At 36.7% G+C, this 16,264-nt stretch overlaps 2 protein-coding genes across 6 annotated transcripts in view; both read left to right on the top strand.

Moving 5' to 3' along the window:
- The window catches only part of LOC6643357 (protein hu-li tai shao), a 36,902-nt gene that overhangs the window by 17,624 nt on the left and 3,014 nt on the right, over window positions 1-16,264 (top strand). For 3 of the 5 annotated variants that reach the window (XM_015178235.3, XM_015178233.3, XM_023176352.2), the window contains exons 3-10: window positions 4,355-4,518; window positions 4,587-5,070; window positions 5,134-5,839; window positions 5,909-6,032; window positions 7,165-7,275; window positions 7,342-7,636; window positions 7,965-8,063; window positions 8,147-8,218. In XM_015178235.3, coding sequence (XP_015033721.1) covers window positions 4,423-4,518; window positions 4,587-5,070; window positions 5,134-5,839; window positions 5,909-6,032; window positions 7,165-7,275; window positions 7,342-7,636; window positions 7,965-8,063; window positions 8,147-8,218 — 1,987 coding nt within the window. In that variant the 5' untranslated portion in view covers window positions 4,355-4,422. Of the gene's footprint in view, window positions 1-4,354; window positions 4,519-4,586; window positions 5,071-5,133; window positions 5,840-5,908; window positions 6,033-7,164; window positions 7,276-7,341; window positions 7,637-7,964; window positions 8,064-8,146; window positions 8,219-10,204; window positions 10,274-16,264 lie in introns of all 5 variants that reach the window. The other 2 variants (XM_002066124.4, XM_015178232.3) reach the window with 1 other exon arrangement.
- LOC124459919 lies at window positions 10,280-16,241 on the top strand. The gene has a single exon (XM_047009721.1). The coding sequence runs from the start codon at window positions 10,758-10,760 to the stop codon at window positions 15,996-15,998; it is 5,241 nt and encodes a 1,746-aa protein (XP_046865677.1). The 5' UTR covers window positions 10,280-10,757; the 3' UTR covers window positions 15,999-16,241.

Here is a 16,264-nt window from a genome sequence, read left to right as displayed (position 1 = left end):
TTTGTAATAACTATATTTTTAAAACTACCAATTAGTTATCTAAAGATTTGCTAAAAACCAAAAATTGAAGGTAGAGAAAAGCCAAAAGACTATAAATAAAAATAATAGCAAGTTTTAATTGTCATGATGTAATGTAACGTTTTAACCATCTCTTATAGATAGGAGTAGAATAAATGACAAGGATTATAAGGATAAGAATATAACACACTCTGATATTGCCATTGGTTAAAGAGCAAAGGAACTTGAAAGAGAATACTACGAGTTTTGGCGAGTTCATAAATGACTGAACAAAAAAGAGTTGTTCATTAATCTCAGCAACTGAACAATTCTCTTTCCATTGTTCTTTTTTTGCTCACTTACTAGATCACTCGACCGTTCTTTATTTTTCCAAAAAAGTTAGTTATGCTTACCCAACATATAGCTCAGCTGAATGATTTGCCTTTAATATTATCACTTAATGGAGTATATGCCTACATTTAAATCCAATTTTATTAAGCATTAGCGTAATTCTCAATTCTCAATTATATTTTTAAACAAATTCTGCAGTCTCCATGGAAATAAATTTTTGTATTTCAATTTAAATTCAATTTTTCTAACCAAAGTTTCTAATAGTTTGTAGGTTTGCAGTCTTTCTATGTTATCTAAATTAAGACAAATTTATCTACTTATCAATTATAAATAAATTTTGATAAAAAAAAAAACATAATTTAGAGAAGAGATAATGATTTCTCAATCAGTTTTTTTTTCAAATTCTTTCACTCTGCCCCACAGTTTTAAAATACGTTCAACTATTGATTTATTTCAATTTCAATTACAATGACAAGGCCTTCAGGCTAACTTTCAACCAATTTTATGACAATATTCTTTAGCGAAATAAACTTTATGCAAAATTTTACTTACAATAAATTTTGTTTGTTTAATGTTTCGCAAAATAAAAGCTTTTGTATAATATTTCACGATGTACGTGCCTTCCTAGTGGCCTACAGCGTTAAACTTATACAACAGAGTAATTTAATATTGCCTCAAATTGAATCGAATCTTATGTATGTGTATTTTATGCCTAATATGATAATTCCTTAACTTTCAATTTTATATATTCCGAATTGATCTATTTAAATATAAAGCAAAATAAAAAAAAAATTTGTGATTATTTACACTTGACGCTCTATTTCCGTTGCTGTGATTATTATTATTTTTTATATGTTTATACCCTATCGAAAAAAAAAAAAAGTTGTATTCATTTTGTGGAGAGCCTTTATAAGTTTTTATCTTTTATCATTAAAAGGACCCAAATGTAAACTTATCATTGTAAATTCATCATATTATTCAAGTACAGCTCTTTAGGAGAAAGAAGCAGTTTAGTATTGCAGAAATACTAACTTTATAGGACTGATTGTGAGTATAGAGTAGAATATAGACACTGTGGACACATAATTCAAGTTGTCTCATCCCACTGATTCTTTTTATTGTTCCCCTGGTTTATACCCTATCGGTGTGTTGCGGTGCCTTTGCCACAATTCCGTGCTGCTGTCTGACTACATCATCATCTTTGTTTGTGCCCCACTGACTGACTGAATGACTGAGAAATGACTGAATGAGCCGCTGGTTGGCTGACTGGCTGGGCTAGCTGGCTTGCTGAGTGACTTGTTGCATTATTAAAACTGAATGAAATCATATTTACTTGTCTGTCCCATATCTGACCTTATTTCACACTTAAGAGCATCTGTATACTTCTATTACGTAAGTCTTTGCGATTGATGATAATTGAGTTTACTTGAAAAGAAAAAAAGAACTTTAATTAACGTCGTAAGAATAAGAAAGAAGAGAGAACGAGAATGTTTCTCTATATATTTCCTTTTTTTTTGTAGGTGTCTGTTAATCTAATTTGTGTAGATATGTATATCTATATATTTTATGGGTGTGTCCCTTCCAACACAAACAAGTGTGATGTAATTGCATAATGTCAACAAATGGTCGAAGTCGTCAGACAAGCGGCGACGTCTTCGTCGTGGCGTCACTTTGGCGTCGATGACTGCACCTAAAATTAATTGTTGTCTTCCGTGCAAAAAGGTCAAAGACAAAAAAGTATCAGAGTGAAAGGGATGGCTAGCATGAAAACGTATTGACTGAATAAATGAATGAACGATTGGACGAGAATGCATGGCCAAAGTTCAGTAAACTGTTTGAAATAAAATGCATTTGGCATTTTGTGCAAAGTTTTTTTTTTGCTGACACTATTTCGACATAAGTAGAAACCAGTGTTTCCTTATCAGTACGAATCACACGATTACTTACTACCAAAATGGGTTGTTAAATACTCTTACCAAAAAAACAAAACTAAATAACTTGTATTCACGAAAGCAAATAAGTAATTTTAAGCTAAAACTTTATAATCAAGTTTATAGAATACTTTAAATATTCAAATTGAAATCTTAGTTTAAAGAAACTGAAACGATTGACAAGTACTTGGATAAAGTTTTTATTAACTTTTAATTAGTATTTACATTGGAAAATATTCAAACAACTTTTAGTTTGAAAAACATCTCTAGTATCTTCTATCTAACAAGGACACAGTGGTTTAAAAAAAAGTCGATACAGTTTATATTATTTCATATCTGACGAAGAAGATATAACTATTCTTTATATCTCTTTTATCTATTACCTTTTTTTAAGGTTTTTCCACTACCCTTTTTACTCGAGCCGTCTATAATATGAATGTACGAATATTTTTAACAAAACTCAGATCCTGAGAACAGAAGTTAGAGTCTTAATCCTGAAAACTCTAAAAACAGATGTTTTCATATGTTTGATTTATTTCTTACTGTCTGTGTTAATCTTTAAGTTTTTAAGCTAACTTTTAGAAAGGGGTTGCAGTCCATATTATTTATGTTTAATTTGAATGCAACTAAAATTTATTTTCTCTTCTTTTTCTCTCCACCTACATGAACGGTTGACATCTTCAGTTTGAACTTTTGAATTTTGTAGGGCAGCGTTGGCAGCAGCGGAATAACCTGGCCCCGGGATGGCCTACCTACGCTCTGCAATGTTGCCTCGTTAAGTTTTATTGTACACCCACTTCCACTACACTACACTACACCACGACTTCGACTCATTCACTCCTCAATCGCACATACATACTTTCCTAAGTGTGTGTGCGTCTGCATCATCGTTTTGTAGCCACTTAAAAAGCATTTATTCAACATTATTCTACCTCGAAAAAAAAGAAACTTCTTACAAAAAAAAAAAAAAATGCTTTGCCGCCTAAGCCCACGCACATTGGCGGCACGCATCACGTCGAGTGAAGTAGCTGAAGGGGCGGAGGAAGGGGAAAGTTCAATTACCTGCCACAACGAAGATAATGATGACGCGTCGTTGTCAGTTTTCAGTTAAAGTGCATGCGAAATGCATGTCAATACATCATAATTAGCAATGAGAGAAAATGTAAAGATAACCACCCACCGACCTTCTATCACACTTTCTTTGCAATTATGCAAAAAGAAAATGAACAAACTAAGAAGATTAATAGTGTGGGAGGGTATAAATTGGGTCATAGTAATTATTGTTTATGCATCATCTTCTTCCAACACACTTAATCTCTCTTTCTCCCTGTCTCTCCCTCTTTCTGGATTAGAAGAAAAATTGAAGGTTAATCCCGCTCGACACGTCTTTAATGAAAGCAAAAATGAGAATAAAAAAAAACGCATCTTTCAAAAATGTTTATTTTATTTATTTTAGACAGCATTTGCTCTTTTCCTCTTTCCCCTACCTTCGTGTTTTGGACGCCAACCCCAACCACTTCTTCCTCAGGGTTTCTTCATGTGTTTGATGATGATCTTAAAATAGGCTCCGCGCAGGCAATCTAAATATTTTCCAAAGAATCGTTCTTTAGCTTTGCTTTTTCTCTATATAAGTATATCTACCACCTTCCAACTGTCAGGCAAAGTGAAAAATTTATTTTAGCCCAAAATTAGAAAGAATTTCTCCCTCACGCCTTCAATTTGCCGTTTGCTTTTGCCTTACCCATCGTTCGTTCGTTCGTTCGTTCGTTTGTTCTGTCTTTCTTTTGCCATTCACCACGAAACACAGACACATTCTCCCACTTCTCTTCGGCTCTCTTATCACGCTCTTTGCTCTCTTCAACTCTCTGGCACTTGCTTTGCTTTCTCTCTATTTCTCAAATAATTTTTTGGGTGGTTGCGCCTTACTCTCTCCCACCCTCGAGAGAAAAAAAAAATTATATGCTGCAGTTGTAGATTTTGCAGCCCAGTGAGAAGTAGGAAAATAAAAGAAGAATTTTCTATATTAAATTATAATGTATTAAAAAAATTCTTATTTTTTTAATGTTTATTTACAGCATTTGCAATATAAGAGGAAAATATATAAAGTGTAATAGAAACGTAAAACGAAAAAACTAATTGAAAGATGACTGAAATTGAGCAACCGCCACAAAATGGCATAGACCCAACGGCAGGAGATGACGATGAGAACAGTAAAGCACGTCCAGCGGATATTGAACAGGTAACAACTAAACAAAAGCCTACGACTTAAATCACAACTATAATATACAATTTTCCTTTATCCCGCAGGATATGCGTGAAATGGAACGACGTAAACGGGTGGAGGCCATCATGGGGTCGAGACTTTTCCGTGAGGAACTCGAACGTATTGTTGATTCGGCACGTGAGGGTGGTGCCGGTGCCAGTGGGATACTCCAGCAATTATCGGATATTGTCGGTGTGCCAGTTAATCGTGTGGGCAGCGTCTTTAAGAGCACCAATTGCATGGTACCCATCAATGATATACGTGGCGTTGAGTCCATGGGCTATGCCAAGGGTGAGAAAATACTCAGATGTAAATTGGCTGCCACATTCCGTCTATTGGATCTATATGGCTGGACACAAGGTCTTGGGGCACAGATAACAGCACGACTAAAGGTTGATCAGGAATATTTTCTGGTTAATCCCTATGGACTGTTGTATCATGAGATCACTGCCTCATCGTTGAATAAGGTCGATATGCAGGGACAAATTGTAGAGCAGGGTACAACCAATTTTGGTGTTAATAAGAGTCGTAAGTTTAAACACAAAGAGATCTAAACTTTACAATTATTTAATTGTGTGTGTTTGTTTCTAGATTTTGGCATACATTCGGTTGTGCACGCCGCACGTCCTGACATCCGTTGCGCCATTTATATTGGCTGCAGTCCTGTGGTGGCCATTTCATCACTGAAATCGGGGTTACTGCCACTGACTAAGGATGCCTGTGTCTTGGGCGAGATCACCACGCATGCCTATACTGGTCTCTTCGATGAGGAGGAACGCAATCGACTTGTCCGCAATCTGGGACCGAATTCCAAGGTCATTCTATTGGCCAATCATGGTGCTTTGTGCTGTGGTGAAACCATCGAGGAGGCTTTCTTTGCCGCCTGTCACATTGTTCAGGCATGTGAGACGCAATTGAAACTGCTGCCCGTTGGTGTTGATAATCTGGTGCTTATACCCGAGGAATCGCGCAAGGTTATCTATGAGCAATCGCGTCGCCCTCCAGAGGATTTGGAAAAGAAATTCGCTGCCGTTGTTAGTGCCGAAGATGGTGGAGCTGCAGCGAGCAAGGATGATGCCACACCCAAAGTGGGTAGTCCACCAAAATGGCGTGTGGGTGGTGCTGAATTTGAGGCTCTGATGCGTATGTTGGATAATGCTGGCTATCGCACTGGCTACATCTATCGTCATCCATTGATCAAATCAGATCCGCCAAAGCCCAAGAATGATGTGGAATTGCCACCAGCTGTTTCTTCCTTGGGTTATCTTCTAGAAGAAGAGGAACTCTTCCGGCAGGGGTAAGAATTTGTAGTTGAAATTTCTTTAATTTAGTTCCTAAACTCTATTTCTCTTTGTTTTTCCTGCAGCATTTGGAAGAAGGGCGATATACGCAAGGGCGGAGATCGCAGCCGCTGGCTTAACTCACCAAATGTGTATCAAAAGGTTGAAGTTCTGGAAACCGGCACACCAGATCCCAAGAAAATCACAAAGGTAGAGATTATAACATTTGAAGATATGAAGGCAACAAAAGATGAGAAAAAGGTGTCGGCTAACCTAAAGGAGATTGAGGGAAAATAGAAACTAACTAAAGCCACAAGACCAACTGCTGGGTCACACACACTCACACAAATTAAAGAAGAGTTTAGGGCAATTCATTTTACATATGCGTCCCCCCACCCACCTTTAGTTAGCAGCAGATAAAACATTCCATCAGCAATTTTCATTCTTTTTTGTAAAAGCCTTACCCTCTCTCTCTTAACTTTATAAGAGAAAACAAACTAAGAAAAAAGCGCATAAACAATATTATTTCTTTGTAGCATTTAAGAAGAAAAAATAAAAACAACAGCATCCAATTAGTAAACAACATTACCCATACATATATAAATTTATATTTTTAATATATTAAACACAATTTAACTGCTTAACGAAAAACTATATATTGTAATTTCGCTTAAATCAAAAATAAATGTGACAAAAAGAATAGAAAAACCATTTTCTCTAACTGGCTCTTTAATGATTTTGTGCCTTCCTCTCTTTAGGATTGATTTTCGTTTCATTTCAAGAACAATGCAAAGAAAGAGAAAGAAATTTTGTATTAATAGATAATATAATAATCTAAAATTCATTCCATATACTACTATAATCATTATGTCATCATATAGATAAATCAATTTAATATCATATTCAAACAAAAAAATGTCTTTTTCTTTGCATGTTTTATTTTGTTTTGTTCACTTTTGATTTTGATCTTCTCTTTTTAAGGCACAAAGTCATTATCTTGCTTGGTTTATTCTTATGTTACATTATTTGTTGGTTAATTATTTAATTGAACATTAATATATCACATGGAATGTTTAACAAATTTCATCAGAATGATATTTACAATAAGCTACGAAAAGCGTTAGGAAATAAGAGGATTGTCTTCCCATATCAATACTTACACCTTTTATAATTAAGTCTACATATAATATTTGGTATTTAAAAACAAATTTCTTTCTCTTTCTTTTCTCTATTTTGCATTGAACGTTTTTCCTTCCCTGCCACCCGTTTTCCCCCCCATCCAATGTTATGTCCAAAACGCAATATTTTTCACCTGAACCGTGAACAAACAAAAAACTTGTAGTGGGTCGCCGAGGGTTCACCCACCCATTCAACGCCAGTACGGATCGAAGATCCATTACAATTTGTGCCAGCTGGAACCACAACCAAGGAATTTAAACGCGTTCAACAACAAGTTAGTACAAAGAGCAAACGTAAACTCTTGAATTAAATATACTAAATACATTTTGCTTTCATCTAGATCAAGGATAACCGTCGTGCGGATAAAATATCCGCAGGTCCACAGTCACACATCTTGGAGGGCGTCACCTGGGATGAAGCGAATCGCATCAAAGATGCCACTGTCTCGCAGGCCGGCGATCATGTTGTGCTAATGGGTGCCGCCTCTAAGGGCATCATTCAGCGTGGCTTCCAGCACAATGCAACTGTATATAAGGCTCCTTATGCCAAGAATCCATTTGATAATGTGACAGATGATGAACTGAATGAGTACAAGCGAACTGTGGAACGCAAAAAGAAGAGTATCCATGGGGAATGTAAGTTTAGATTCAAAATATAAAACAAGGATTGCAACTAATTCAAACAAAATCGCAATTTCTCTTAGTCTAGAGAGGAAACTTGTTTTTGTTGTTCTAATTTCTATTATCGACAGTAACAAAATGAAAGCTTATCTAAATTTTTGTTAAAATTAATGGAATAATTAATGAAAAAAAGAACAATACTACAAAATATGAGTTTTATGCTATCAGTTGCAATACTTAGTATATATCGATTAGATTATTTCGTTAGCTATTCTAGTTGCTCAGATTCATTCTCTGAAAGATAAACTGAAGAGGCTCTTAATAATTTTCAATAATATTACAGATACTGATACGGATTTCTCGGAATCAGAGGCCCTTAACTCAATGCAAGCAGCCGGAGCTTTGGCTCATGCAAAACATGCACAAAGCGAACCAGAGACCGGTAAAAACAAAACAAAACCAAACAAAATAAATTGTAAATTGTTTTTAGCAATATATAACTAATTTAAATTATTATCCCCGCAGAGCACCAAGTCATACAGATTCAAACGCAGCAAGCGCCCATTCCCAGCCAAGCGGAAGTTGTGCTGAGCGATGGTAAGTCCAATTTATGTTCCATGTTGCCCCCCATAATACCAAAAATTCACCCTCCTTCAAAACCGATCTTTTTGTTTTATGTTTTTATACATTACATCAACAACAATATAAAAAAATTAAAAAAAAAAACACAATTACCACAGATATGCATAAAGATGTGATCTGTTGTGCGTTATGTCTACTTTATCCATTATCATTCAAAATCATAGAAAAAAAAATGCAACAAGAAAATTTTTACAATATTATTTTAGTTTTTTTAAATTTATTTTTAAGTTTTTTCTTACCTTTTGTTACACTTTTAACATGTTAACATGTTTTTAGTTACAGTTTATTAGTTTATTCTTAGTAGTTTGATTATTTATTTTAACATTATTAATATTTTATGCCTTTTTTTTTTGTTTAAACTCTTTTTCTCTTTTTGGTTTAATTTTATGGCGTCTATATTTCCACCGACTTTACACACACACACACACACACATACAAAACAGTTAACAAAAAAGTACTCGTAGCACTTGATACCGTTTCAACTTCTTTTCTATAATTTATATATCTTTTAAATCTTTTACGTTGTACAACAACAAAAAAGGAAACTGCTGTTCGTGTATTAAGTGATTTCTAATTTGTTTCAATCAACAAAGAGAACAACAAACAGCACTATACAAAAAAGGTTTAACCAATTTCCGGGTCCTACACTTTAAACTCCTTCCAACAACCTATTACAGCTGCAGTTTTTTGTTTTTTACAATAATTTTTTGTAATAATTTTGTTAATTTTTCCTTAGTTTTGTTTTTTGTCTCTATCAATTTGGCTAATTGTAATTCAAAATTTGTGATATTGTTATTGTTCATTCCTTCCTTACTTCCTAAATCCTTCCGATGTGTAGCGGAACAAAAGCGCAAATGAATTGGCGGCTCAATCAAGAACAAATCTACAAATTGTATAAAGTACTTTAATTTATAATTAGTTAGCACAGAAACAGAAATTAATTAATCAGAAAAAAAACACAATTATTGTTGTTGTTGTTGGAGAAATGTGTGTAGAAAAAGGTGAACAATCAGCAACCAAAATAAAAGAAAAAACGCAACGAAGAGCTCAACACACAACTATCTACCTACCACCTACTTCTACTAAGTACTACTACTACTACCAACCTACTACTTTTTCGAACCACACTGCTGCTGCTCTTCTCCTCCTCCTCCTCTGTGCTGCGCTTTTGAAAATCTACACTAATTTCTATTTCAAAACAAAACCAAAAATATACACAAAACACAGTTTAAATTTTCATTTGAGAGGTGAGTGAGTGGTCTTAGTGTGTAGTTCAAACAAAAATAAATAAACCGATACACCAACTAAATAGTTTATAGAAAGTTCAGCCATTACTCCATTACACACTATTTTGCATACACTTCATAAAACTGCCTTTCATGATAGTTTCTTTTTTTATTTGAGTTACGCTTTTCCAATGTCCAGTTAACTAAATAAAGAGTCAAATTTTCGTTACTCAAAACTATTGCAAAATGTGACCATAATTTGTGTGGCTATTCAACACTTTGATAAAGTGTAATGTTTTCCAACACTGAGAGAGAGTGTGACCACATATTAAACATTTATTTTAAAGCTAAAGTTTAACTGGATATTGCGAGACTCGTTAAATTTTCTTAGTGTTTTCTCTTTTTTTTTATAATTATAATTTACATTTGCTGCAGCTGTATTTTTTGTTGGTTGCCTCTCTATCTCTCTCTCTCTCTTAGCTTTTTCCATAGCTTTGCATTACTAAACTCACCTACTTCTACTTCAGCATGCCTTTATCACGATTCAGATTAACATTTAAGTATAATTTTAATTATAATTATATATAAAGATATAAGACTCTTTACACAATACTCTGAATGGTTTTTTCTAACGTTTGGTTTTCTCTTTTTTTTTGAATATGCGAATCTTTTTATTCATGTTTATGTTTTTTATATCTTTCGATAATGTTTTTAGCCACACTTAGTTTTATAAACGGCGAACGCTCTCATACAGCTACAAATCGCAAGCCACCAACTGGCCGAGGTAACTTGAAACACAATAATATAATTCATTGTGTAATCCCCACTTCTCTAATTGTTACTACCCCCCCGCTCTCTAATGTGTATATATATTCACAAAATATCCAATATATATAGCAAACTAATTTTGGTGTTTTAATAACCCAACAAAAATACACAATCCAAAATACACATAAAACGCGTTTGCACCAAATAACTAAACCCTTTAGCTATAAAATTATGTGGTTTTTGATATAATACTTACCTGTATGTACATCTAAATTAAGTCCATAGGCGAATAGTATTATTCCATATTCCATTCAAATTTCCTATACTAGGTAAAAAGTGTTTATTTTTCAGAGTTTTTAAACATAATATATTACACACAACACTCCTCCTTCTTCTACACGTACGTATTTACCTCGACAAGCCGCAACTAAGAATTGCTGGCTTTAGATTGATCTGTAGATCTCTTGAGTCTTAAGTTTTTATTGGCATATAATTGACACATGCATTTTTGGACTTTTTTTTTCAAAACCTTCCTCCCTCCATTCCCCAATGATGATGTGTTATTAGTAAAACAAGTTGGTGATGTTGATGCTGATGATGATAGAATCGATCTTAGCTTATACGATGAATTGGACAAGGAGAATCAGCGAACAGCTTCAACTTCCATTACCGCTTCGACTAGCAAGTGTCGTCGTGGTTTATTTGGTGCAACTGATCCAAATTTACCGAATGAAATGAATGGCTTGGACTTGGAGCAACAACAGGAATACAATATAGAAACAGTTCCCGATGCGTCGGAAATCTATTCCTATGCCACAGGCTGTAGACAGCCTCACATATGTTTAGCTCTATTGGGTAATTTGCAAATGCCTGATCATCAGTTTTATTATCGCAGTGCGGCCACTTCAACAACAGGTACAATCTCTACCAATACATCGAGTACTCCAGGTCGTCCGCCATTGATGCAGGCCAATATTTCTACACCTCCACCATATCGTACTGTGTCACATTTTGGTTTTATTTCGCCACGTCAGCCGCCTCGCTTGGAGCACAAACACCTGCCCTTGGTGGTCCAGCCATCAACGGCATACAATGCGTATTACTATCGTCCCATGCAGCGTGCCATCAGCTATGAGGAGATCTTCTCCACACCACGCTATGAGAAACTGTGTCAGCCATGTTTTGATCATTTGTTGCGTTTGAAACCAGAAATTCGGCGTATTACAGCCAGTGCTCCGGCAAGTAGCAGCGAGGATGATGTCGCCAGTGGCAGTGGTAGTGGCAGTGGCAGTGGTGGCAGTGGCAGTGGCAGTGACGGCAGTCGCAAATTGCCCACTTTGCCTGAACTTGATGATGAGTTAGCAGCTGCAGATGATTCATTCAATTATGAACGCCTGCTGCAGCACCAGGCACAACCACCGGGTTTAAATCCTATGAGTACACAAACCTTCACCTCAAGTGGTCCCAATTTTATCAATTTAATTGAACGTTTTAACTTTTCCGAAGAGTCTGCTGATATCAATTATGAGCCGAATCAGCACGGTGTCACAAGTGATTTTAGTTTAGGAGATCATAGTCAAGCGGCCAGTCCAACCAGTGGCCATCCTGCACCATCAAGTGGTGCTCCCATTGCCAATATTACCGAAATCTGGGACTTTGGAAACTGGCAGGAGAAAGAAAATGAATTTGACCAACAACCTCTAACCGAACGTCGTATTACTTTCGAGATAACACAGTTTTTTGGCACACAAGAGCAACCAAACACAAATAGAACTACTTCACGTCCGTTAATGCATCGCGATGAGCGACAACAACGTAAAACAGAATTCCAGGAGCTTTGGGAGGATCATCTTGAGTATTTCGAAGCCAAAGAACAAATGGAAAGTGAGGTGTCACCCTTGAAGGTAGAAAATACTGTACAAATTCCATTGGATGAGTCTGAAATAAAATCTCTATTGAACAAACAAGATCCAGAGGAAGATGATGAAGAGAATCAAGAACAAGTAGCTGAAGGCGGCATCCCCAGCATTGAATCATCACTTACTGAACCCAAAGAAGTGGTCGATGTGCTGCCACAAATGTTGCAAGAATTTGAAGAAAGTCTCAGCCGGGCAGGTCAAAACCTAGGTAGATTGGTTGAGACAACAAGAAAACTTCATGCATGTCTTGACACTACACCAGAACCAGAAGAGGAGAATCAAGAATGTTCAATATTTCGTTCGATTACATTTGAAAATTTGAGCAATACCAACGATGCTGCGGCATTAACCGTGGAAAGGTCACAGCCACTTAACTCTTTATTCGATGATATTGATGCAATCGAAGCGGAGGTTACCGATTCGGATCATCCAGATTATGAGGAGAAACATGATGATGAAAAACCTGTGACACCCTCATCAATGCGAACAGAGGAATCCACCACAGAGAAGGAGAAAGATCATGTGGGTGAGAAAGATGTAGATGAGGTCGAGTGTCCCACCAGCACAAATGTTCCCGAAACGGACACTGCATCTCACCATGATGAGATGGCTACAGCATCAACTACAACTCAAGAACCTTTAACTAATGATAGTGATATCTTTTCACCCTTGGAACGTGAAATCTTGCAACGCATCGAATCGGACAATCTCAAAGAAGTGGACGAAATATTTGGAAAAATAGATCATAGCATACGCAACAAGATTACACCATCGAAATTGGATAATTTGATCAATGAAGAGACTTTTACCACTTGTACCCACATTTATAGCCCACCAGATGGTGACAAGACACCCTGCCCCCCGCCAAGTTCGTCATTGTCGTCGTTGTCCATGATGCATAATATTAGTGCGCCATGTAGTCCGGCTGCTCATACTCATGTGATTATACGACAAGTGCCACGTTTGGCTGCAGCCTCAACCAGTAGTCCACGTCCTAATTCCCGTTCATCCTCGACATCCTCTAAGGTGGAGTCCTTGGAGCGTAGCATTTCATCAACAACCTTTGTTTATTCCAGCAATCCACGTAAAAGACGTAATTTTGTACAGGAAAACATTCGAAACGCCTTCAAGCCGCGTTCTGGTGTAACGAGGCCCAATCAAAGGAAGTTGAAACCAGCAGTTCATAGTGACACTTCGTCACTCTGTGCCTTTCAATCGGGGCAGAGGGATAGTGGGGCACGTTTGTGGGTCTCTTTGCCGACGCCTCCACGTCCAAAAACCAGTCCCCATCGTCATTTATATACATCGCCGCGTACTCCATCTCCATATGCAATACGTCGCAAGCCCCCGGGCCATCAACTGGCACGTCAATGTGGTGGTGGCTTCATTTCCACCCCCTGCACATCGAGTGCATCTCTCGACTGTTCCCTGCATCGAACCCTCTCGAGTAGCACATTTCTTATTGGTCTCGATGAACCAGCCGAACTAGAAAATTATGTTCGTGACTCTTTTTCCACAGAAACTTTTGAATTTGACTTCAATAATGAGTCCAATGTAGAAATCAGTGAGGAGGAGCAGGTGGAGGATGAAACCGTACGACCAGAAGAAGACGAGGCAGAAGAGGAGTGTACTGCTGAGAGAACATCAGATGATTATGTCTTAAACACTGAAGAGGCAGTGGCAGAATCTAGTTATGCCGAGGAAGAACCCTCAACTAATCAAGATTCCCATAAGGGTACAGAAGAAGATGAACAAACAGATCAACAACTGAATGAAGATGAAAATGTGAAGTTTCATTCTCAGGTAGTTAGCCAAATGGAAAATTCACTTAACATAAATCCTATCGAATCTGAATCTGAAACAAACATACCTGTCATAAATTTCAATTTGGAGACAGCTCAGGAAGCAACTGTACAAGGTACAAGCAGCTTGACCGAACAAAACTCTTATCAAATCACCATTAACGAGGAAATAGTAGAAACTGAAAATTCTATAGAACTTCAACGTAGTTATTCCTCTTCTGAAGAAATGTTTGCTGATGATATTAAAGAAAAAACCAGTCGGCGGGAGGAGATGAGAAGGAATCATGACACAGGTGAAGGTGATGAAATTTGGAAGGTAAAGCCAGAACGCATAGAATCTGGAGAAAATGTTAACGAAAACAAATCTTCAACCGGCGAAAGTAACAACTTGGAACGTTCACAAGAAGATGAGAATGATCAAGATGAGGACGATGAAGATAATTCTGAAGAACCGAAAGTAACTACAAGCGATTCATTTGAAAATAGAGAATTACCATCTGAAAATTCTAGAAATTCCCATGAAAATTTAAACGATGCAGAAGAGCGTGAGGTAGCGGGTGGTCACAATTTCATTGAGGATTCTACAGATGATGATGTTGCGCCTGCCGTTCCTGGTAGCCCTGTAAAGGTAAATTCATCCGGGTATTCGCTTACATCAGTGGGTGGCGCCTTTTGTATACGTTCCACGAGGCCAGTAAGAAAATCCATCGACGACAATGATGATTCAGATAGCATGGACGATACACCATATGAGAAACTCATATGTGTGACTGATGCACAGAATACCAATAATACCCAAGATGACACACAGAATGCATCGACTTCGCGTAGCAAGGGAGGAGCTGAAGACGCTCAAATGGATGACCATGCCAATGCCGTCCAAGAAGATGAAATTGTGCTGAACACATGTTGCACCCTTACCAATGAAACGACGCTATATGTTATGGAAGAGCCGTCATTGGATGAAATACAAACTCCACGCTTAGGGGAAAATATCGAGGATGCGGTTGTACCCGATTTGCATTGTGTCTTCCCGGATAGCTCCTATTATCAAGAATTTGAAGATGATGTCTTATATCACGACCACATGATGTATAGTTCAAATAGCACTATATATGATGAGGACGAGGATGAGGATGACATACAATTCTCACCCCAACCAGGGTACATAATTGATGATGATTTTAATGATATGCCTGTAGCTCCTTCAACTCCGGATGAATTAATACTGGTAATAAGGCCAAACGATTATATTCAGCAGATGAATTCAATTCCTATGGCCGACAATAATCAGATAATGCCTTATGCTAGCACAGATGATGATTTAGACGATTTACATTTAACAGCATCTTTTTTCTGCTCTGATGTGGAGGATATTGAATTGGAAGCTTTCAATATAGATATATCCAATGTTCAAATTGATAGCTTGATACCTACGCTAAGCAACGGGCTACAGGAGGACTTCGAGATTAGAGAATTTAATGTTGCACCAAATGCTAAGCAAGAAGTTGAATTAAAAGTCACTGGAGAATCTTTTCAGGAGGAATTAAGCGGGGAATTTAAGAATGAAATTTATGGAAATGATAAACAATTGAAAGATGCCGCCATTTCAAATGACAATCTATACTTCGAGCCATCCAAGGGAGAAGATGATAAAAATTTAAAGAACTTTTCACTTTGCAATATCAATGATCCAGAGATTTTACGTAATGTTGATTACTTAAGCGATAGCTTAATCAATGGCGATTTGATATGTGATCTGGGGGATATTAAGCTGACCACATACACCCAGCAGTTGGAAGATAGAATTTCCGATATTAACGAAATGATAATGGAAGAGACAATGATTGGTAATAAAACTGATGATCAGGCAATGGGCTTAGATACATATCACAATCATCTAAATGAAATGGGTCAATTGAAACGTAAGAATACTACCGCATCCGATATAGATATTGGTGAGCCAGTCAGTCAGAAATCAAAAGAGAGTCTACAAACTGATGAGAAGAATTTATTTTGAGCCACTATACAAAAAGTTGTTTGACTTTTAACGTAGGGCCTACTCCTTATCTGTTGCGACCAAGTTCAAGATCATTCCGAGGCCCCCCTCACCCAACCCATCAAGTAGCATCCTTTGGCTATGGTATTTCATAATTCAACCATCATAATTTTTTTTTTCACTCTTTTTTGTTTGTTAATTACTAACTAACTTTACATTGTACTAAAACAAAAAAAAAAAACACTGAATGAATTTTTGATATATACAATAAATGTGTATTTAATTAT

This window comes from Drosophila willistoni, assembly GCF_018902025.1.
Source record: "Drosophila willistoni isolate 14030-0811.24 chromosome 2L unlocalized genomic scaffold, UCI_dwil_1.1 Seg168, whole genome shotgun sequence".
Taxonomy (NCBI): domain Eukaryota; kingdom Metazoa; phylum Arthropoda; class Insecta; order Diptera; family Drosophilidae; genus Drosophila; species Drosophila willistoni.
The sequence above is the reverse complement of the archived record's forward strand: the minus strand, read 5'-3'. Positions and strand labels throughout refer to the sequence as shown.